We start from the raw sequence: 25,000 nt of genomic DNA, 5'->3' as shown, positions 1-25,000 counted from the left end.
CGCCTTGACTGAAGTAGGCTAATCGCCACCTCCTGCATTGTGCGACCAATGGAGGCATTGTTTTGAACGGTTACCGAAAGGCTCGTCCCAAAACACGTTCACCCCCATTTTCTTTTGCAGACCGCTCGAAAAAGCGGTTCTTGCATTCTCGTGTTTGTTTTACTGAGGATAATGTTAGAAACACGTTTATGGTTAGGCATAGTTTTACTGAGGTCAAGTTTAGGAACAAGGTTAGGGTTTGGCACCGTTTTACTGAGGTTACGTTTAGGGATAAGGTTGGGTTTAGCCTAAACGTCAGTAAACTATGCCTAAAACCGTTTAGTCATAGTTTACTGACGTTACGTTTAGGAAGGTGGCGACCGTTCCGAGGTCGCCGGATTTACCCCGGGGCGACTGTTTTGGGGCGAGCGTTTTGGTGTTTTGGTATTCGTTTTGAACAGCTTCACCAGTGCCCTTAACACACAGCGACGGAGAGATCAACCTTCCTTTTCCATCTTGTACTAGCTACCAAGTTTAGTGCAAACAAACGTGAGGCAACCGAATGTAGGCGATTGACAAAACAGTACACATGCAGTCGTTCACTGGCTGGCACCAACCCCAGTACGGTTGCTCCGTTTATTTTGCTGTCCTCCTCGCACTAGGCTTTACAATAAAAACACTGATGTTTTAAAGACCAACTCTGGTTCGTCACTTTGTGGTAAATATTTTGCATGGCAATGAATCGTGGGGCCTAGAAGGATCAAGTCGTCATATTTTCTGAGTATAATCCGTCCAGTTGCCCTTACTAAACAATGCCAAAGTCAAACGGCATTAACCCTCGGCGTAATTTAGTTTTTGATATAAAACACCCAAATGACTCACATTTCACAAGAAAAGGAGAGCCCCGATCCTTCAACATGATGTGCTTTGTTTACTTGCAAAATTCGGGAGTAAAATGTCTAACCAAACCTGCCTCGCACACATACACACACACACACACACACCACAACTCCCTCCCCTTACAGTCCATTTGCAAACAAGCCTACATGCAACACTGCAGGCAAAATGTTACGACTTCTTCACCGCAAATATGATATCCATCTTATTTTTCAGTCGGATAAATGACATTGGCTTAATGCAGATTTTTTTTAAATGGCTAATAACCAGTTATTTTTGCATTTTTTTTGTCTATTACTCCCTTTTCGCGAACAACCCCCCCTAAAATTCATTTAGGAATTCTAACCTCTAAACTGTAAACTGAAGGCTTCCTATAACTGACGCCCAGCACCCCGTGACTCAACGTGGTTAATAAATACAGTTAGATGTGTTTTGTTTTAGCAGCTGTTACATACCTAAGAAGAAAAAGACTCCTTACTCCGGATTCGTGTTTGTAACAAAATAGTTGGAGACGCCCCCCTCCGCCGCGATTGGCACATACTACAATATACGTCATTTTGTTTTAAATATGACCCGCCAAAATGGCAGAATAAAAAGCACCATCAGATGATAGAGAGAAAGGCATTCCTCCTGTTCGTGATTATTATCACAAAACATACTGTAACCACTTTAGCCCTACATACATTTTGGCCATTTGAGCCGATCTATAAGCTCACAATGTGACATCGTGAGCTTGTAGATCTATTTTCTAAAGATTTGTATGTGTTTTATACATTTGAAAACGTGTGAAATGAGACATTCTGCATGAGTACTTTCTACTTTAAGTACATTTTTATACCGATACTTTTGTACTTTTATTTTTTATTTTTTACAAAAGCCGCCATAGGTACTACAATACGTCATTTTATTTTAAATATGACCTGCCAAAATGGCAGAATAAAGCATGGAGAGAAAGGCATTCCTCCATTATAAAAAATAAATACATTATAAAGAAAGCGACATGAGGAAGAATGAGACACAGGCCCTGAGATGTGCACAAGTGTTCTGCTCTTAAAAAGACAATGCTATGTGTCTATATTTGTTTACTGCCTGACAGGCAAGCAGCCTACAGTACATTTTCTTCATTTACCTGAGTAATGCTCTTATCCACAGTGACTTTGAGCGAGCAGGTTGGCAGTTCCGGGTCTCACTCAAATGCATGATCACAGAGTTTGCTGGCTTTTGTGGATTCTTCTGTCAACGGGATGGATAGAACCTGTGACAACCGGTTATGGGAGAGTAGTTTAAGAAGAGGCTCAATGGGTTTGTTACATTGTGTTCTGGTGTTCAGTTTGTTTAATTTTGTTCAGGTGAGCATGCTTTATAGGTCATTTTGTGTTTATTATATTGTGAGCAGGTGTAATTAGAGGTCATTTTGTGTTTATTACATTGTGTTCAGGTCAGGTGAACAGGTGTAATTAGAGGAAATTTGTGCTGTTACATTGTGTTCAAGTTAGGTGGATTAGAGGCAATTTGTGTTTGTTACATTGTGTTCAGGTTAGGTGGATTAGAGGCAATTTGTGTTTGTTACATTGTGTTCAGGTGAACAGGTGTTATTATATGTAATTTTGTGCCCATACATGACAGTTACTGTTCTCCCACTGAAATTATAGTATATAGTTTAAATAATATTGTGTTTAGTGTTTTTATCTGTAGTGTGTGATTTGTGGTTCTATTGTCAATCCTGTGTGAACACCAATAAATAAATAAAATAAAATGAATAAGGTAGGTAAAGTTTGAATTCCAATGAATGTAATCAAACTGAAAAATTAAATACACAGAAAGAATGTATAAAGGATCTAATTATCTGAATAAGGCAGGTCCAAGTGATCTTATCTGGGCTGCAGTACAAAATTAACTTGGTACTATAATAATAATAATCATATAAGTCATCTTTTATGCATTGACTATAAGCTCTGTGTTACAAGCAGCACTACATTAAGGAATGCCAACAGACAGACCCCGTAAGCTTTACTGGTGCAATGTTTCAACCAACTGTGGGCTCAATTCAGGTCGTGGTAATATGTATTCCATTTTTTCCATGAGACCACTCATTTTGGCTGTGGTGGTCTGTCCCACAGTCTATGTAAAGTATCTGTGTTTCATGAGCGCGTGGCAGAATTGGAGTTATAATGTAACAAACGGTAATTTGTTTGCACTGAAGAATTATATTGTGGTCCATATGTCTCCCTTGAAATAACAGGGTTTGTCTTGTTGTCTCTAGCCTGTCGTTTTAAGAAGAGGAGTGAAAACGGCTCAGTTTGGATCCAGCATTTCAGTTTAAAAAGTATCAAGTTTTTTTTTTCAGTGACACGTGTAACCAGGAGTGGTCACATCATGCAGTGAATTCTTGTTTGGCTGTGGCTAGGTGGCAAGTCTGTCTACCCTTCCAGCCATTTTGGCAGGTAAACCAACTATTACATGGAGGCTAAGGGCTGGGGCCCGGGGCACACATTTTATCTAAAAAATCTTTTGGGCTGGCAAGAGGAATTTGGAAGCAGCCAGTAGCTCATTAACTTTGTTAGAATCTCGACAACAGAAGGCTTGGAGTATGTACAGTATGTATATGCTTTTGACAGTTTTGATGACAAAAGAAAAACATGACACGCAAACAATAGAGAGACTGAAACCTCCCCAGTTAATTTCCTGGCTGGGGTCTTATGTTGTGGTACCCTCTTCTCTGCTGCTTTCTTGTACTAAAGCCAACACTGTTACTGTCAATAGCACTGTATCTGTGTGGGATACACCGTAGAACGACATTCTGCTAGTGTAGAGTAAAGTTTGAAAACGTTGTGATTATTTTGCTAAATTATATTAATGGCAATCACCGTCAGTCAGAATACTGTAGAGTAACAATTAACTCTAATGAGATAAAATAAGTCACACATAACTATTTTGGCTGAATGTGACCAGACTCAACAGATGTCTCTCTTGCCAATGGTAACATTTAAATCAAACTCTTGATTAAGAGAGATGGATCGTTAGTATAGTTTTCTAATTTTCAACGTGTATGTAGGGTTGCACAGACACTACTTATAGTACACAAAAAATTCCTTGCCACTTCTGTGTGTCTGTTAGTCAACTGTAAATCAAAAACAGTCAACAAAATGACAGCCTTTACAAACGCATACATTGACATAAGTTGGTCTTTAATTCAGTATAGCTTGATTCAATCATAATAAATCATACTAGTGATAAAGTAACAGGTTATAACTGAACAAAATATTACAAAATTAATGTAGATAGCTGTATAGGCTGAATAATAACTGTATGAAAACAGAGCCAATTTGAATACAATAGAAAAATAAAATAGGGCACTTTTTGTGTTTAAGTCGGTCATTGAAAACAGTATTTCTAATAAAATCAGAGGATGGCAGACTTAAAAAAACAAACAAAGCTTCACTACAAGAAAATTCAATATGAATTCTGTAGTAAAGAACACCCAGCGACAACAAATTTGACACACACACACACACACGCGCACGCACGCACACACACACACACACACTTCCCTTTATACACAGGAGACAGATGAGAGTACAGCATAGAAGTAACACAACACCGTGCACACTATTTGTGACTTTTTAAGTGCCTAGTATACAGTAGGTGGGACATAATAGGGGACTTGTGGGGACACGGAGTATCATTAACATTAATTTATCCTCAAACTCATACTGTTTTGCCCAAACAAAGCTACAGACACACGTTCAAGTCCAAAACTGTCACTTATGTACTTTTCTATGGTGTGTGTGTGTGTGTGTGTGTGTTACAAATCGATAACAAGTTATCCCAGTATCACATGACAGGCCTGAAGAATTACTGCTTTGATGCCGTTAGTTTCACCATGGTAACTAAACTCAAAAGCACAGTGAGAGTGGTGGTCTCTAAGAGCATACACATGACTGGGTGAAATCATCATAATAAAGTCTATTGCACTTTTCAGGTGAGGTCTTAGACAGACAGGGGAATTGTTGTGAGCTTAAAATTATGAGGTTCCATCTACAATCTGAGAAGTTCTGAAATCTGTGTCAGAATGTTATAGATGGAGCGTAGAGTGTAGTTAATGCGTTCAGAGCAGGTCTGAGATCTGTGCTGGAGTGTTGAAGACTTTTTAAACTGAACATTTTATAGGCGTGTGCACGCCTATGTGCATTACTACTCAAATAGAGCTGTATATGACAACTTTTCACAATGAATAACCATAGAAGTTTGGCATATTGGCAACATTGGAACTTTTCACTTCATTTAGAAGGTTGGCTTCCCCCCCAAAAAAAGTATTGAGGCTGATGATAGTCATTGTGACCATGTTGTCCAGCCACATAATCAGGCGTACATTTTCAGCCATAATTATGTAGCTACACATTAAAGTACAAACTTGTAACTTTTAACATCAGGCAATTTTTGTCCAAAAAATATATTTGCCCAATCATAATGACCAATGGTTGCAGTGTGGGGGGGTAGGGGGTGTCTCAGCAATACATTCCCTCATTCACACATTTCAGATCCCAAATCTCTCAATTGAAAGCAGAAGATTACTGAACGAAAAGCTAATGAACACTACATTCATTATCACTTAACCTAATCTAAAAAATAAAGGCTGTCTTGTCTGTCCCATCATGAATAACAGGCTGGCTGAGAGAGAGAGTAAATACAGATAACTTTCATACCACTGGCAGACAAGAATGGAATGACACTTTTGTATCCTACTTGGTACCATCCTCAGTGTTACTTTCACTGAGTACAAATGTAACCACATGGACCTTTTATGGGTCTATTTAGTTACATTTGTACACTCGCAGTGTTAAATGATCACAGAGGGTTTTACTGTGTAACATCTCTACAGTCCTACTAAGGCAAACAGCAGTATCTACTCTGTGTTTCCTAAGTCATACATATGTTTAAATGTTCAGAAAGTGACTGCTCTTAGGCTCTGTAGAGCAGAATATTCTGAAGCATTTTCTCATTGTCGTGTCCTGTCTCGAGGACTGAAGAAGGAAAAGAGACTTATTCTTCTGTGACGACACCTGTTCCCAAGTCTCGTTGATGATTGGTCATAGCAGAAGGGACTCAGGGAGTGGAGTGGGAGGGTTAACAGGTCAAGTTGTGCTTTGGACTCACGGATTGGCTAGTACAACTGGCTAGTACAACAGGATCAGAAAGGTCACTGATTGGTCACAACAGAGGGCATGGGGATGAGGGCGATTTCACCACTGGCTGCAGGACACGTTTCAGGGCTCGCGGATTCACCAAGGAAGATGGTGGGAGACGGTGGAGAAGCTCACTGATTGGGTGAGAGCAGTGACTGCCGCTGGGCGTGCTCCAGGATGGCGGTATGACAGAAATAGTACTGGTCAGGTGTCTGGATGCTGAAGGCACGCTGGGTCCGCATGCGTCTGACTGTCTGACATACGTTGAGTGTCCCATTGTCCTGCAGCTGGGCCAGACATATGTCCAATGCACAGAAGGTACCTAGGAGACAAAACGGGGGCTTATCAGCACTGATGCAAACATCAGATTCTTGATATGAATGGAAATCTGCACTGGAGGGCAGTATCTGTGAGTATGAAATAATGTTTTTTATTCATTTTACCTCACAGTGAAGCCAAAAGCTAATTATTGTATCTATAACCCAGATGTATAATATGAGAGGTCTCCTGTTGTCAATTTGATTATCACTTATAGCCAGCAAGCATCCATACCGCAGATATTCTGAAATATATTAACCATATTAAAGTCCCCCAGAAGTTGTTGTGAGTTTAATGTTTTCCACTGTCAACCTTTAGTTGTATATATTGATTCCAGAGCTACCATGGACCATTTTTGACAAACAAATAAGAACATTTTGATTGCAATGTTCAACATTTTAATCTGCTCTTTAAACATTTGACCAAAGTGAGTCTCGCCTTGAATCCCATTATCCGGAGGGATGGTTGTGTAGTGACTGGTCAGTTGGTTGTCAAATCTAGGCTCTCTACAGTTTCAGATTTGATTTTTATAGGTGAAGGTTCTATAATACAGATCGTGGGGCAGTGGTTCAGGAGGTAGAGCAGCCGTCTGGGAACTGGACTGGGCGCGGCACTAACTCAGGGGTAGAGTGGCCGGATGGCAACCGCGAGGTTCTCAGTTCGATCCCGGGCTCCCCCAGAGCTAGTGTTGAAGTGTCCTTGAGCAAGACGCCGAACCCCTAATTGCTCCCGATGAGCAGGTTGGTGCCTTGCATGGTTTCCTCCGCCATCAATGTATGAATGTGTGTGTGAATGGGTGAATGTAATGCACAATCTATGTAAAGCGCTTTGGATAAAAGCGCTATATAAATGCATCAATTACCATTTATTTACCATTTGGAGGGTTCCCGGACCATTGTGTCGAAGTGTCCTTGAGCAAGACACAGTAACCCTAAAACCTAACTGTTCCTCATAAACGGTTGGGGACGGAGGCAACCACTTGCATGTTGCCTTCGCCATCTGTGTGTGGATGTGCAGGCGAATGTAACGCACATTGGGAAGCACTTTGCATAAAGGCACTATAATAATGCAGACCATTTACCACTTAGGTGATGAGAGCAACCTGTTATTTTAACTTTCACTTTTCATCACCTTCATGAGAATCGGCCAAGTCCAGCCTGGCTGCGATAGCGGTATGTTGTACGATTTAAAAACAAAACAAGGTTTGGTGAGAAAAGTAGGGAGGAAATTAGATAGTAAAAATGGCAGGAGGGCGGCTTTAACAGTCCCATTCCTGATCTTAGAAACCTCTCACCTGTTCTGCCTATTCCTGCGCTGCAGTGGACCACCATGGGGGGTCCCATGGGGTGTCCTGTCCACTGAGGACCCAGGCTCTTAACCACCTTCTTCTGCTGTCTCTTAACGGCTCCAAGGAAATCCAAGAGTGCTATAGCCGAGGGGGGAACGCCGTAGTCTGGCCAGCTCAGGTACTGGAAGTGACTCACCTGTCTCTGCTCACACGTCTGCTCACACACAGACAGATCAAAAGGAGGATAGACATTAGAGTTTTGTCATAAATTTCATAAAGTACAGCAGCATTTCAGCAGTTCCCACAAACCTTGGAGCCATCAAAACTCTGTATGATACATACATGACTCCAGAGATAATGTGCAGCAATTTGTGTGTGTGAAAATCTTTAGGGAGTATCAAAAAGTGTTAGCTAGTTAGTTGGAAAGGAGGCCTCCACCATGAGGCCGATTTTAAAGATTTGGGGTGGAGTGACTTCCTTAGCCTGTTCAAAGAGATTGCCGCTGTTTAGCTCTGGACAGACGCACGCGCACAGTCGCACACACACACACACACACGGACGGACAGGGGCGAAAACATAATCTCTGGCCGCAGCCTTTGGCCTGGCAGAGATAATAACAAAGCAATCTAGAAGTGCTCATATTTGAGCCGCAGCACCCTCTGCTGGACACATTTGCAAACAGTGACAACTCACAGACAGACAGACAGCCTCATTGCAATAATTTCACACTCTGTGCCTGGTGGTGGCTCAACTAATTATAGATAGGCTAGAGGTTCCCAACCTTTTCTGGATCAGGGCCCACAAAAAATACCATTACTTTAAAACAAATGTTTTACATTAACACATTAACCACCAAGAACGTAGTCCTACGGTCCATTAAATCCAAGCGCCGAGACCGTAGCCCTACGGTCTGTGGTGCTTTTTCTTTTTTTTCGAAAAAAAAAACTTTTTTCAATTTTCGATACGGCACATTTCATTGTAACACCACCGGAAACAGAATTATTCGGGATCCGGTTTTGCCGATCCCGTCGGCCCTCGTTCTAATGACGAAACTGAAACCCCATTTTCTCCTTGTAGTTTTTTCTCCTCGGTGATCACTGTAATAAACTACAACATGGATGCCCCGTTTGACACGTGGTCTTCACTGCTCGAACCAGGCAGATGTCCGCGATGTATACAAACAGTGCAGAGCTCAATCTTACGGATTTTAACAAGGTCTATGGCGACGTGAAAAAAACAAAAAACAACAATAAAACCTTGGCACTGGTGAGTACATTATGAGATTAACCTCTGGCGGTCAATGTGTTAATGCTATTAATGCTATATTACCATTAAAATCTTTGTGTTTTGCCAATTATTTGGGGGTCCACTTGCAATACCCTCACGGCCCATCGGAAGGCCCCGGCCCAGAAGTTGGGAATCGCTGTATAGAGGATTAGCTTAATGCAGTTCACCATCCAACTTTTATTTTTCTTAGTTCTTGCGTCTGCAGAAATGTTGAGCAGAATCACACCAGAGACGGCTTGTTGCACATGCTCAGGGTCAAATATATAGTGGCACTGGCCCATTCTCAGGGTGGTGCTACCTCAGTGTTGTGCAGCTCCAGGCTGGTGTGGTTGTAATGGGAGTGGTGCTCCACCCTCTGGTTGACCACGGCAATGTGTCCATACACCTCCTGCCCCCCCTCCTCCAGGGGCCAATACTGACCACACTTCCTCCTGCCACCTTCATCTGTCCTGAAACACACACACACACACACACACACACACACACACACACACACACACACACACACACACACACACACACACACACACACACACACACACACACACACACACACACACACACACACACACACACACACACACACACACACACACACACACACACAGTTAAGTAGTTCTCGCACTTTTTAATTTCAAGGACCCCCAGTATGATATGTATTAGTTTAGGCATAGTTTCACAGAGGTTAGGATTAAAGGAGTAGTTCACCCAACAAAGACTTATTTTCTATCAATTACACACCCCATGAAGCCTTGCATTCATGGAGATTTATTTTGTTTTTGTTGCATTCCTAAGCCAATAATTTGACCAGGTGATCGGTCAATAGGGGACAGACTCTTTGAGTCTCCTCCGCCGGACGTCAAATTATTGGTTTAGGAATGCGACAAAAACTAAAGGATTTCCATTAATTCAAGGCTTGATGGGGTGTGCAATTGATAGAAAATAAGTCATTTTTTGGATGAACTACTCCTTTAAGGTTAGGGTCAGGCATAGTATAAACGCTATGAAGACGTTTAACACAAGGAAGAACAAGGCAGAGCTGTCAATCAGAGCGACTACTGGCCAATCACAGCACCGTCCTCACCGGGTCTTCGCTGAATGCTGCTGCATAAACATATCACGCATTTCAGCCTGATCTGACCGCCATTGACTTCCATTATAACATTTTTGTTTCAATATATACATTTAAAAAGTGAAAAAACAAGAACAGATAAAAACGTTTTTTTTTTGGCCTACTACTGGCAGTGTACACAAGAAATATGGCCTACAGAGCAACACCGTCAAACGGTTGTAATATATACTGTATCATAGATGTATAACATCTGATGTGGTTACTTATGTAATGAACTAAAGAGTACATTGGGTTTGTGCTTATTTTCAGAGACTGTTTACCTGGTTGTCATGACAATGACCAAAACGTTTTGTTCCCAGGTCATTCGCCAGAAGTCATTGTAGGTCTTCTCCAGTGGACCTACAGGAAATAGTTAGTTTAAATGAGTTATCCAGTGTATCTTGCAAACCCAAGTGTGTTACAAGTACCAGTATAACCTTTTCCCAATACTACATACATAGTCCATTGAACATTGTTGTCCAATTTGAACATTGTTAATCTACAACTACCCATTATGCGCACAGTCTTAGCTATTCTTTCAAGTTGTATAACATTATGTAAGGGTCTATTAATGTAATCCGTTTCATGCTCTACTCTCAGCCCGTAAAGAATGAGGTTCAATCTCGTACCTTGAGTACCAATGTATGCGTTCTTCTGTTTGTAGCCGTCCATGAAGCTAGCGTTGATATAATCCGACCTCTGTGGATGACAACATATGTTGAGCTATTGGGGCTGCTACGATGTCCAGCCTAACCAGTGTTACATTCATTAAAAACAATTGCATGCATTCGATCACAGCAGGTGATTAGGTGCACACTAGAGGGTACTATTACATATTCTAATCTATGACACATACTGTACATGACTCTTCTATTTAATTTAGAATCTAACACAAACACAAGGCTGGTTCGGCAGTCAATAATGACTGCAAGCAGTAGATTGATGTAAAAAAAACAAAACACAATTGCATAATAAAGACAGATGAGGCTTTAACATCCAGGCTATTCAATGTTTCTTCTCATTGACAATAAAGCGTGTGTAATACAATGAAAGATGATCATCTTGGGATAGAAACCACACCACATTCCTTCAACTCTGCATGTTCCACCTTGCTTTTGCAAGACTAGCAGGCGGAACAATACGAGGAACAGGTATTCCTTACTGATATGAGTGATAGGTGGGACGTCGGAATGAAAAGTAATCGTCCTTATTGTTATGGAGGACATTTATGTAACACATTCAGTCTTTTTAAAGTGATGTTGAAAATTCTATAGCTACCTGATCCTGATATAAGTTTAAAGAAAATGACAACCCTAAAGGTGTCTAGTAAGTGATTTTCTAATAGTGATTTCTGTCAATAATGAATTTTAGTGACAGTTCCAATTAAATGTATCAACAACTTAATGATAACAACTCAATGATAAGTTAATGATTCAAAACTACCATATATTAATGGTCTTTTATAGCAAGATTTTCTAGTAAATACCCCCAATTTGAAAGTATTTGCTAGACATGCTTTTAAGTGGCTATGAAAAACTATCTAACATTCTTTCGCTAGTAAGAGACTACACTTCTAGAGTTAAAGCCATATATTATCACTAAAATTAATTAAAGCAGCGCTACGTCACTTTTTTAATGAATAAAATGTAAATTTGGCCAATCTGTATGATAGAGTATGTTAATACAAATATAACTTATACAATCGGGGTTGTTGTATTTTGTCTCCCTGCTCTTCTATTTAGACATTTACATCCTGTGTCTGGGTGAGTCATGACCTTTGACACAATCCTGTTTCTGGTTTGACACAAATTTTGACCTGAAGGTCAAGATTCAATTTATCCCCTGAGCAAGCAGGCTCTATTAGCTCAATGGTAAAAATGTTAGCACTTGCGCAAGAGACGCAGGAGGTTCAAATCCTGGGTACAAGATGAAAGTTACATAGCGCATCTTTTAGCTGATAACGCAAGTTCAGAGGCAAATACTTGCAAATTGGGCATAGACTGAATCATTAAAATAACCATTCCAATCAATTCCCCATATTTTAACTATGCAATAAAGTTGGTTCATGGATTATCAGCACTTGGGCAAGAGACGCACGTTCAAATCCTGGGTCCAATGTAAGGTTCAAAGGTTGTAGATATTTTATTGTGATCTGTCGCAACAATTTGCATGTGATTCTTTTTTAAACAACTAAAAACAAAAACAAACATTCTACCTACATACAATGACCTGAAGTAGAAACTGACCTCGTTCTTTCTGGCTTTCAAGCGAACCCTTGTCTGATCAAGGCACAGGACGTCTCCATAACGATTCCTCTCCTGATTGCACACAGCTCTGGACACAAACAAGCAAACAGTCAAATTTCAATGTCTGAACAGCATCACCGTGCGTGAAGAAAACCTACAACTCACATCTGACACATCTGTTGTGAAAGATGTAAATATTAAGACATGATACATGATTTGAGACGAATAGACCTATTCTATTATGTTGAGATACAGAGAACACAGTGGCAAACATTGACATTTCACTAATATTGTTTCTTTTCATGTTTACATTGGTGTGTGTCTTAGTGCTGCTGCTTCTAATGTCTAAGCAAGAAAGAAAAAAAAGCCTCCTCTGGATGCCTTTTTTGTTTAGGCAGTGGGTGCTCAGCTATAAATATAACTTGAATCAAATACCACTGAAGTGAAAAAAGCAGCACTACACTATACAGGATGCAAGACTGGCTCAGGTATACATTCTCATTTATTGGGAACGCTTACTCGTTTCGGTCTCAGCCTTCCTCAGAGCAGATTTAAAAAGCTAAATGCTATGTATGAAAGGTGGCACTAATGTGAGTCTTGAATGTACTGTACAGTAACTGGCGCTGTGTTCAAGTGGCACTTTAGATTTGAGAATTCAGAATAATTTTATGACATTTTATGACAAGTGTTCTGTGGATTAAGTGTTCTGTGGCTCTACAAAGAGCAGTGCAAATTCGGAGGAAGTTACCTGGGTGAAATGACTTGGGTAAAAACAAGAACAAATTCCTTATATATGGCAGTGAAGTGTTTAGTGTTTACGCATTGAGACTCACAGGGCGGCATGGAAGGTTCCAGGCGGAGGTTCTCTCCTCATCTCGTCATACTCCTGGTGGATCCCGGATCTCTGGAGCCTGCCCAGTTGGGCTAGCAGCTCCTGGGGCCTCACAGCCCCGTCCGTGGGGCCCCCAGGGGGGTGTATGGACATGCCGTCGTCTGACAGTGAGGCGGGGATTCCCCGCGCCACCGCCAACTCGTCCACGGGGTCGATGGTGCGGCCGTTCTGCCCGGACAGGAGCTGCTGGTTTCGGTTGCCGGGGGCATCCAGGACCAGCAGGCCTCCCAGATGTTGGGGGAGACAGTCCCTGGGCAGGTGGTGACGCAGGTCTGCTGTCTTCACCATCTGGACCTGGAGGGGGCAAGGGACAGAGAGAGTAAAAAGTTAAAGAAGAATGGATGTGCAATCATTACTGATTGTCACTGGAGTCAGTTGAAGCATGTACAATATTGACGAAGAGTTCTCCTGCTCTAAGTCTTACTGACAGTGCCTATATTACACCAGTATGCATTGCATGTGAACTAGCGTGTAATTTTTCTGTACCACAAGCATCAAAATACATAACTTGACACAACAGATTTAGCAGATATACAGAGAATGTGTTTATCATGTTATGTCTGTTGAAGTAAAAAATGGGTGAAGTGCTCCTTTAATAATAACAAAACAATGTGTTTACAGCACCTGTATACACATAGTCATAGACATAATATGTAAACCTAGGTCCTACTACATGTTGTTCTTACTACTGCTATGTTGCTAATGCTAACTGTCAATAGATTTACATCAGAACCACCATTCCTCTCCTCAAATCTCAAGGATGGATTAAGTAACTACCCCGGTGAATCTTTAAAGGTCATATTGATAACATTTTATGTACACTAATAAGAACATAATACATCCACACAGCTTTTATGAAGATGTGAATTAAAAGTAGTGCTTTCGCCTGCAAAAACGTATCATGACTGTGAAATAATCATCATGATAATTTAATCGGGTCCTAAATTATTGTTTTGTTATCCTGTTTTAGTTGGGAAATGTAGATGTTTCACAAAAAAAATATTTGGAGGCAGTCGACACATAACAATGTTGCAAAATGTATAAATGCCGCCTTACAGACGCTAGTAAGGGAATTAAGTAACCTTAGGCAACAGAGGTGTTGAGAGTGCGACATCTAGTAAATGAATATTGTCAATTGCAGCTATAAATGAGCTTAAAAGGAAGTGAAACTGAAGAGAAAATATGAAAAGCCAATGAATAGAACCATGAGACATCTAGCCACTTCCCCCCCTCGGTTCCTCACCCGCTCTCGGAGTTTCTCTTTGAGCAGCAGACTGAGGAGGTTGTAAGGAACTCTGAACCAAACTGGGGCTCCAACAATCAGCACCTTCTTCAACCTGGCTGGGAACGCCCCCTGGTGGACAAAACAGAGAGCACATACAGGTTTTCATACTTGGTTTCATGTTTTTTTATTTGGTGATACTGATAATCTAATATTTGTATTGTCTACTGGTAACAAAAAGGCAAGTGAAATTAATTCAGCATGTTCATCCAATTATACATTGAAGACTATAAACAACAATGCCCTTGAAACTACTGATGTTTGAACCATGTGCACATGTTGTACATGTGTACAAGTGTACTGCTAGTTTCCCTTTTAACAGGTGATTAATTGATCATTTAGTCCCCAATTAGGGACTAAAACCAGCAGTTTTAATGTACATTGTGTTTTGTGTGAAAAGCTGCCCTGGTTTTTGAACCTTGAGTAAGTTGAGGATCTTCTTGCTGAGGTCCAGCTCAAAGTTGGTGTAGTTGGACCCAGCCATGTCGTATATGAACACCAGACCGTTCCTCTGAGTCTCAAAGCTGTGAGGACAGAGTAGAGGGGATGGCAAGGCTTAACTACTTAAACCCTCTTTAAACAACGCATCGCAACACATTGTGTTGCACTTCTTTTTTTACCTTGAAAAAATAAAAAAATAAAAATCATAATGGCCAGAAATAGATAATAATAATTTGGGCACTCAATGAGTTAAGATACAAATTAATCACAATTAAGTAAGTGCTTTACAGAGCAAAGACAAAATTGAAAAGAGATGTCAGTGTCTGTAAGTGAAAGAGACGAGTGACAAAACATTTATTCCATAAAAGAAAATGCAAAGACATTCATTCCATAACATTCCTAACAGATGCGAAGGAATATAACTTCTTAAAGGCTTCATCTGCCACAGTTCAGTTAGACGCTCACGTCAAGATAAAACCATTTACAGAAGTGATATTACATTGTATTTGGTGGTATGGCTCTGTGATGCTCAGAACAATCTGTGCAAGCGTAACACAGACTCTGAGATCACAAACCCCCTGAAGCAGAGCCTAAATATATAATTATTACATGGACCTGATAAGACATATGAACTCCCCATACGGCAGAAGATAGTCAGAAATGAAAAGAACACAATACATAACATATGAACGGCCCAAATGTAATGCACATGCTAACATAGTGAGAACCTAAATGCTACTGCGGGAGGAGGCTAGGGAGGTGGAGGTGGTAGATTGAACCATTAGGATCGTGGTCGTGGCCATATGGGTGGGATTGGTAGGTGTATGAGCGTGGGACCGGCTCGATTTCGTTGCCTGCCAATCTGTCTGAACTACCATAATGCTCCATGTGATACAATTCACATTGAGAATCATATTTCCCTTTTAAACTTTTCCTGGCGGCGGTGCGTCAGGCAGAGATGCCTTGCAGGTTCCAACATTTGCATGTCAACAAAACTATATACAAACATTATAAAAAAGGGTTTTCAGACAGTGTTGTTCACCTCTCCACAGCTCGGTCCAGGAGGTAGAAGAGAGCCTGGAGGACGACATGGTTGCCAGTCTTGTTGGGGTGGTGGAGCTTTGCTGTGTACAGGGCAATAGAAGCCCCTGTTGGGTCCCTCACACCCTGGAATACAACACATTAGAGATGAAGCCATTCATTGAATAGTCGATTCATTGACAGAAAAATAACCACAAAACACTTTAGTGATTGAATCGGTTTGATTTAAACATGTGCTGCTTAGCTTACAACTTCACCAAAATATATTCTTTCATAATATAATACAAAATGAAATGTTTTCTCATTACAATTATGAAAACAAGCATTAGTTGCAGCTCAAAAACACATCACACGCTACTAAAGTCAGTAGAACCACAGAAACGATCCAAACCAAATGAAAATATACTAAAAGAAAGTGAATGGAGAAAGATTCACACGTGACCTTTTTAACACGTTGAAATTAGAGGAAGAAGCACTGTTTTGTCTTTGTTCTACACAGAGAAGGCTGTCAGTTTTCGCTCTAATGGAGACAAATGGATTCTTGCTGTGTAGTGAACCAAACACATTATTGATCTCTGAGAGTGCTGGATTAGATCAACCTCTCAGTATCAGTTGGTAGTTCATGTGTAGTGCTTTAGATTTGGGACAGGAAAGCAGCCTGCCTGGTGGTTAAAGACAACATGATATTATTGTTGAGTAATACTAACGTTAACAATCACTTAACTTTTGTCTTCTCCTTTTTGTTTGCTTTCAGCATAAACCACATTGATTTCGTTGTGCATCAAATGTGTTGGGGGGGGGGGGGGGGGGGTATCACTTCTCCTTTTTTTTACCCCTTTTCTACTCTATACTTTTTTCGGTTTTATAACATTGTTTGTGATGATATTGTATTTTGGTGTTATTTTTTTATGCTATGTGAAAATAATTGAATATATACAGTAGGACCTCAATGGAAACAAGTCCACTTTTTGTGTGATCCTTTTAGACTAAGTGTATGACTGTACTTGTGTTATTTGCATTTCAGTCTAATAAAATACTCAAAGGCTGGTTATTAGTTTGAACCATTGTTGATCTGAGACAATTGGGGTCAGTCAGTACCAACATTGGGGGAGTTAAATTACCACAGGGGGGCGCAGTTCTTCATATTTCTTTTAAAATAAATGAGTCGGGCCCAGCAAACAAAGTCTGTTCCCAAAGGCTTTAAAATGTAAAACTTTAAAACGTGTTTCTTGGTTGTATACAATAATGTTGACAACAAGCTGTTAGGGAGGAGATAACAGACTTCATGCTAATGAGTTCAGAGACAGGATGCTGGCACACTGCCAGTTTGCCTGTCTATAATTTACCAGGAAGAGAAAATCTGTCAGAAACAAGCCAGGTTTCACAGCTCATTCTCTCCATGACACAGCAGAGAACCAGGGATGTTTACCACATCTGTAGTTATGATATCACAGGCTACATCTGTTATTGTTTTGTTATTAATATCGTGACACTTAAACAGCACACCACATCCCATTCTCTCACCCTGAATCACGTCCTCTCTCCAACATCTTCCTCTTCAACTCAACTTGCTTTGATGCTGTCTACATTTTAAAAGAAAACCTTCCGGCCACTACAATTTCTTTACCCTTCTCGAGTCCCGTATCCGTGTCACAACTGTAGCACTCTCTTTCTTCTAGGATCACAGGAATGATGTCCGTCCAACTGCTTAATGTTGGTTGTTTGTAAAGTTGTTAAGAGCTAAGAGTCTACTGTTGTACTCATTGCAAGTTAGTTTGGACAAGTCTCAGCGTACCTTAAAAATCAAATACGTCTGTGTGCGTGTGTGTATGTGTATCCCTCTCTCTCCCTCTCTAATGATATGGTATAATAAAAGAGTACTGTAAACATCTTAACAACATACTTGACGGTATTCGGCTATAACATTATATATAATATATATGGTAAGTAGCTTAATCAGTCACTATACTGTGCTGTTTAAATGTACCTTTACAAGTATTACTGTATGCAGTAAGCAGTACCACAAAAGTATAAATGTGGATTTGTTCAGTGGTAAGCATGTTGCAATGCCATCCTGTAAGTTAATAAACAGGTCTATTAGAAGCATTTATGTCACTGTTTATTCAAATCCAGCCAAGCCTCAAAGAGAGGATATTCCGGAAGCTTCCTTTGTAAGCAAATAATTCCTTGTTCTCTGGCACAGGGACTAAAAATACTTCAGACAGGATGTGAAGCCTGCTGCTGAGGTCTGAGAAGAACAACGTCACATCAGAGGAAGCACTATCCATGACACTGTGGTCTGACAACGAAGGACACTGAGGGGGGAGAGGGGGGGCAGAGAGAGAGAGAACCTGAACTTTGGCTTTTTACTTAAAAGTGAAGGTTATTATGACGCATGTGTTTGTGTTTTTGCACACAAGTGCATGCATGTGTGGGCTTTTGCGTGTGTGTGTGTGTGTGTGTGTGTGTGTGTGTGTGTGTGTGTGTGTGTGTGTGCGTAAAACAAACATTTTCCAGAACTGTACTACATTTACGATTATTGCCGTTACTATAGTGGTCTTTCAAATACAGGAAGGAGGGCAATGGAGGGAGCGTGATTGTGAGATCGTTTCAAGATTATAGTATAATCAAAGTTGCAGCATCAAGAAAAAAAATTGCAAAAAAAAAAAAAAAAAAAAAACTAGAAAAAGTGCTCCTCGGAGCACAGGTTTCCGCCAGGTCAGGTACGTCATTGTGGCCTCCTGGTGGCGCTATAATAGGCCAATGTGAAAAGGGTGCCATTTATTCTTAGGTCGTTCACGGCAATCGGACACTGCATTCATGATTTGAGACATTTTGTTCCAAAAATGTGTTTTGCTAAATTAGACCTCCTGGTGGCGCTATAACAGGCCAATGTGAAAAAGGGTGGCATTTCTTCCTTGGCCTAGTGGGAATGTGTTTGTGAAATTTCACGGGAATCGCAAGCTGCGTTCATGATTTGAGGTATTTTGTTCAAAACGGACCAATCCTGCAAATTTTGGGAGCCAACCTTAGCCAATGAGGATGGAATATGGGAAATCGAACAGATCCGTGTTGATCACATGACTATAGAGATACTATGTACCGATTTGCATGACGTTTGGATTAAATCTGTAGGAGTAATATAAAAAAATGGGTTTGCACAAATCGGCCTCCAGGTGGCGCTATAACAGGCCCATGTGAAAAATTTGAGGCAGAGGTTCTGAATTGGCATCCAGGGAGTGTGTGTGCACAGTTTCCAGAGACCGGGCCAACGGTGCCGGAGATTAGCTGTTCACAGACGGACACACACACGGACACACACACGGACACACAGACGGACGGACGGACGGAGGGTAAAACATACTCTCTCGCCATGCCTTTCGGCCTGGCGGAGACAAAAAACAACAATAGACCCGTGCTAAATAGTGCTAAACATATAATACAAGTGTGTGTGTCATTTTGGAACACTGGTCCCCAACGTACGTGTGTGTGTGTGTGTGTGTGTGTGTGTGTGTGTGTGTGTGTGTGTGTGTGTGTGTGTGTGTGTGTGTGTGTGTGTGTGTGTGTGTGTTTACTTAGATGCATCCAAGTAAACGCTGACTAAAACGCTGACTAAGACTAATTTGATCTGGCAGAGGGAAGGACCCTCGACTTGAGGGACTTACGTCAATCAATTAATTGATTGTTCATTCAATCAATTCTTCACTCACTCATATACAACTAGACTGTTCCAGAGGAATCCATTTCCTACATAGTGCTGATGGAATTTATTTATTATATTTAGTTATTTAAATGAGCATTATGTTCCATGGCTCTGTTACTCACAAAAGGTCGTTGTGGGCAACAATAACAAAACTATCAAAATGAATGGTTATGAATCTACCTTTCGTATATTCCAATTAAAGGTTTAACCACATGAACCCTAGCGTCCCTATTATGGCGCGAACATTCGCCATGAATGACAGATCTAAAAGCTCGCAACGCTCACAACATGTTGTGAGGCATTGTGAGCATACTATTTTTGGCAAAGATATTTGGTGTAAAGGAAGTAAAGGAGGGGGCCTACTAGTACAGACCCCAGGGGGACTCCTGTCAATTAAGTATATAAGTGGTTAAGTGGCATTGTCTCTGCAACATGATCCAGCTACTGGTTACTGTAGAGATTCCAGAGAACTGGTAACAGAATATGTCATCCTGTAGGAGGTGTGTGAACATGCCATTGCCAAAAAAGAGGAAGCATCAGCATACAGGTAAACACATGATTTATGATACTGTATGCTCCGCTAAGGGCTGGAATTTGGGAAATCGAGGGCTAACACAGACATGTACACTAAAACACAAATTATTGGATTATTAACTGTGAGGACCATTCATTGATTTCCAATGACTAATTTCATAGCCTAAATGTATACCCGACCATAACCCCTTTGTTAACCTAAGCTCATCTTAAAAATCATTGACCCCAACTAAAACAGGCTGCTGGAAAGAGACGTCTAACAAAATGTCTCCACTCAGGATATTGCTCATCGTTCTATAACCATCTCTTCTTCACAAATATAGAAGAACAAGGGCGTGTGCGCCCAAACACACGCACGCATGCACACACTTACCAGTACAGTGAACTTTCCACTGAGCAGTTCTGATCGTAGAGGTTCTTCCTGTGGTTCTAGTCTGACGATGCCCTCCTTTAGACGAGTCTCCTGAACAACACAGACAACACCATTCCATTCATTGTACTTTAATTTGAGATCATTATGTAGAGTTGTGGACATACCTGGCCAATAAACACGTTCTGATTCTTACGGTGTGGCTCTGGAAGAGGCTAGCTATCTATAAGAAGGTCAGTCTGTGTGTCTGTCTGTGTCTGGAGCTAATCTCTCAAACAGCTGGACTGATCAGTGCCAGTAGGCCACAGAATACCTCTACTATTCTTTTTCACATAATGATTTATAATTTTCGAAAATGGAAGTATTAACTCATTCACTGCCTGAATTATTTCTGGCCGCGTTTGCCCACTGCCAAGATTTTTCATTGAAAAAAAGTACTCAGGAGCCGAGATACAGAATCTTTAAGTTTTAAGTTAACAAGGAAGTGGATGGGAGTCTAGATCTTCGAAAAATCATATCTCCTTGGTCTTTGGGTCAAATTTAATAAAATAAAAAAAAAAAAAAAGTCGTTCTAGGCAGGCATGGCTTATGGGACAGAAGTCGTTTTAGTCGTTCTAGGCAGGGAATGAGTTAAGGGGCTCAGATTGGGCTGAACCTTTGCCCGAGTCATATGTCACATATCTGTCACAGAAGGTCCACATGAAGTCCGAGATCCACAATGGAGCCATGCCGTTCCCATGAGGATCCCGAGACGTGTTCAGTTCCAGGATGGTGTTAAGATGATATGATATACTGTCTGTATCTATGGTTGAGTTTTCATGGCTCCTTTTTTTAATTAACCCAGATCCTTTGTTCTAGTTGCTTATTTAAGAAGACATTCGTGGCATTTTGCCTTTACAAGATAGCAGGTCAAGTAGGGTAAAAAAAACAGGAAAGAAACAGGAAAGACGAGAGAGTGAAAGTGAGGGGAGGGCAAGGGAGAGAGATTAAGTGTGAGAGAATGACAGAGGAATCATTGTATCCAGTGTTGTGAACTGGATTTGAACCCACAATGCAGCCTGTACGTTATGCATCGTGTCCCATGCAGCTCACCAGTTCCAGCTGTCCATGTTCCAGACAAAAAATAATTTAATGTCACAAACATGTTGCCAGAGGTGTATGTTCAGCCTTCCCTTCTGGAAAATATCTGAAGACTGAAAAATGTTTATGCATAAAAGTGAGCAACCCAAATGTATTGTGTATCTATCTGCATTGCATTTGTGTCCACATTGCAATTGTAACATTCTGCAACATAACAACAATGACACATCATTTTCAGGTGTAGGCCAGGGGAAACAGACAGTTGGAAAGCTGAGAGACGGCACACGTTTCCTGGGGAGCTTACTGGTAAAAGGGGGGTGTGTGAATTATGGGCATCACTCCCTGTTGTCATTCAATTCATTTGAGTGATCCTTGTCAGTCAACAATAATGTGGGAACACAACCTGACAGAAATAAAATATAATAATGATCAATGCTTATTATCAAGCGCTGAAGTCACTTAACGAGCATCATTTACCCCCCCCCCCCCCCCAAGGATTCAGGTGTCACAACAGCAGCGGGGTTCTCCTTCCATTCCGACATCTCGCCACTCCGACTAGTGGCTTCCGCGTGCGGTTAGGGTTAGGGTTAGGGTTAGGTATAGGGTTCGTTAACGTCGGAAAGGCGACATGTCGGAAAGGCGAAATGCACCCAACAGCAGCCAGTAAGAATGAAAAACTGTTTGAATCAGCTGTGAGGGAGATATTTGTGTTCCCACATCATGTTGACAGACAAGGATCACTTAAATGAATTGAATGACTGACAACAGGAAGTGGTGCCCATAACTCACGCAAGGCCTCATGGGACACTGGAAACTCGTGGATAGGAGTGACAGACATTAGGAAAGCTGAGAGGGAAACGGTGTAGGAGAAACAGGAGAGAAAGGTCTGTTCATAGATTGACAGTCTTACACCAATTAACTCAGCTTGGCTTTGTGAGTTTGAATTGAGTCTGTAGCAAGTTCATCTTGGATTCACCAAGTTGCTTCATAATATATTTCCATTTCTATCTTTACTTCATAACATAATTTGATATGAGTGAAATATCCCTTTAAGAGATTCCAGCTACTGAGCTCGGAAGCTTTCCATTCACCGCTCAGTATATTAGACAGATTATATTTACATAATTTGATATCAAACTGCACAGAAACATGAAACATATTAACCCATTTAGACCTGAGGCCGATTCTAAAAGTGCATTTTAAATTTTAACCTAACTTTTCTGAAAATGTAAAGATTTATGTTGCTCTATCCATCTATCTATCTATATATATATACACAATTGAAAGGTATAAGTATAACAACATATAGGTGTAAAAGTTCTAAATCAAGAAATACCATGTTAAAAGGGACATTTCACACGAAAATCACTTCAGATTATTCTGCACGCAATCTCACATACTGTATAACTAAAAGGGTGAACCTGCCCTGTACTCAGGAGGACAATTATTCCATGAGTGAAGTAATGGCCTGAGGCAGAATCTTAAGTTGCATTCAGATCATAGAAAACGTGTGTGTGTGTGTGTGTGTGTGCACGCACGCACGCACGCGCGCGCACGCACACACACACACACACACACACACACACACACACACACACACACACACACACACACACACACACACACACACACACACACACACACACACACACACACACACACACACACACACACACACACACACACACACACACACACACACACACACACACACACACACACACACACACACACACACACACACACACACACACACACACACACACACACACACACACACACAGTGTTTTCAGTTACATCTGCTTTGGTCATCTGTAACTGGACCAGCTAACTGATAGAGAAAGAGATGCATGCTGGGATACCTGTAAGAGCCTTGTCTGTTCCTGGTTTATCTATTTACTCTTTACTTCCCTGAACTCAAATTTGATTTACAAAGACGGATGTCTTACACACACACACACACACACACACAGTACCCTGTAGCTGTGGAAGAGCTCAATGGCTCGCAGGACATCGAATTTGCGAGCCATGAGGAACTTGACAGCCAGATCCCAGGACAGAGGAGACACTCCATGCTGACTGGTCCACTTGTTGATCTCCTCCAGGAACTGTTTAGTGGCCTGAGACAGACAGACAGACATAGAACATTAGTACTACTCAACTTAACCAGTAACAAGTCCTATTTTGTATTTAAAAACGAACACAGCATTGCATCAGCTTATAGATCTGCTAATTTCTGAAAATATATATATATTTTTTTTAAAACATTTAACCTATAACGTGCCCAAAATAGGGACGCGGGGGTTAATGTAGTTAATTACACACATCTGTATACACCCACCAACACACCCACAAATGATGTTGTCCTACAGTATAAACACACTCTATAATCCCACTCTGTATACACTGACAAACATACATTCTCTAGTGCCATATAAACACAGTGTGCAGTCTCATACACACTACAACACTGTGTAGTTGTAGGCACACAAGCGCGTGCACACACACACACACACACACACACACACACACACACACTCTATTCCCATGAGGCCATCGGAGGCAGGGAGGAAGTGAAACCAGGTTCAAAACTCAATCCATCCTGACAGGAAGTTCCGCATAAGACCTGCTGATAGCTGACACTCATGTGTTCACGGGACCGGATGACCTACATGTGTGGACCCCTTCAATGCCTGTGTGTGTGTGTGTGTGTGTGTGTGTGTGTGTGTGTGTGTGTGTGTGTGTGTGTGTGTGTGTGTGTGTGTGTGTGTGTGTGTGTGTGTGTGTGTGTTTAACATCCATGACAAACACCATTCAGTGAGCATCCTTACACATCCCTATCCATATGGTGTGTGTGTGTGTGTGTGTGTGTGTGTGTGTGTGTGTGTGTGTGTGTGTGTGTGTGTGTGTGTGTGTGTGTGTGTGTGTGTGTCCGTCAGAATAATCAAATATTAAAATAATTGTTTTTGAGGATAAAAATCGATTAAAAAATATTATCTTATTTGTTTGCAAAGGCTATATTGTCACCCAAACCCTGCCCACAGTAACTACATTTTAGAGGATACCTAGTATGGGTGTAATATCTATTCTCTTCTGCATTAGCATTGTCATGTTAGCCTAATGTAAGTAGGCTTGGCTATACAAGAAAGAAATAATGAGGATACCAGAATAAATTCACTGTTAAAGCTTTTGTTTTCTTCATGGCTTTAGTTACAATAATGTAAAAGATGCACATGAGCCTCTGTTTGTTTATTTCTGAAAACCAGTTTATAGGCCAATGCAATGCAGTTATTGTAAGCTAGGATGGTCATTTGATGACCCCAGAAATCCCCAGAACAATTTCAC

The 25,000-nt window shown here is 41.0% G+C and overlaps 2 protein-coding genes across 6 annotated transcripts in view; both read right to left on the bottom strand.

Moving 5' to 3' along the window:
- sin3aa (SIN3 transcription regulator family member Aa) overlaps positions 1-1,372 on the bottom strand; it is a 29,775-nt gene extending 28,403 nt beyond the window's left edge. For 3 of the 4 annotated variants that reach the window (XM_084060641.1, XM_084060642.1, XM_084060643.1), the window contains exon 1: positions 862-907. In XM_084060641.1, coding sequence (XP_083916767.1) covers positions 862-898 — 37 coding nt within the window. In that variant the 5' untranslated portion in view covers positions 899-907. Of the gene's footprint in view, positions 1-861; positions 908-1,331 lie in introns of those variants that run through there. The other variant, XM_084060645.1, reaches the window with a different exon arrangement.
- Positions 1,373-4,043: 2,671 nt separating this feature from the next.
- The window catches only part of ptpn9a (protein tyrosine phosphatase non-receptor type 9a), a 36,256-nt gene continuing 15,299 nt past the window's right edge, over positions 4,044-25,000 (bottom strand). Inside the window, exons 2-14 of one of the 2 annotated variants that reach the window (XR_014601018.1) lie at positions 23,632-23,775; positions 20,579-20,668; positions 15,970-16,094; positions 14,905-15,010; positions 14,448-14,558; positions 13,146-13,498; positions 12,313-12,400; positions 10,696-10,765; positions 10,348-10,426; positions 9,254-9,404; positions 7,675-7,882; positions 5,709-6,384; positions 4,044-5,649 (exon numbers count right to left, since the gene is read on the bottom strand). Coding sequence is in view for 1 of the 2 variants with exons in the window: in XM_084060323.1 (XP_083916449.1) it covers positions 6,194-6,384; positions 7,675-7,882; positions 9,254-9,404; positions 10,348-10,426; positions 10,696-10,765; positions 12,313-12,400; positions 13,146-13,498; positions 14,448-14,558; positions 14,905-15,010; positions 15,970-16,094; positions 20,579-20,668; positions 23,632-23,775 (1,716 nt within the window). In the remaining variant the exon portion in view is untranslated. Of the gene's footprint in view, positions 6,385-7,674; positions 7,883-9,253; positions 9,405-10,347; positions 10,427-10,695; positions 10,766-12,312; positions 12,401-13,145; positions 13,499-14,447; positions 14,559-14,904; positions 15,011-15,969; positions 16,095-20,578; positions 20,669-23,631; positions 23,776-25,000 lie in introns of both variants that reach the window. The other variant, XM_084060323.1, reaches the window with a different exon arrangement.

This window comes from Gymnoscopelus microlampas (assembly GCF_963454915.1).
Source record: "Gymnoscopelus microlampas genome assembly, chromosome: 6".
NCBI classification, from domain to species: domain Eukaryota; kingdom Metazoa; phylum Chordata; class Actinopteri; order Myctophiformes; family Myctophidae; genus Gymnoscopelus; species Gymnoscopelus microlampas.
This window is presented reverse-complemented; position numbering and strand designations above follow the sequence as displayed.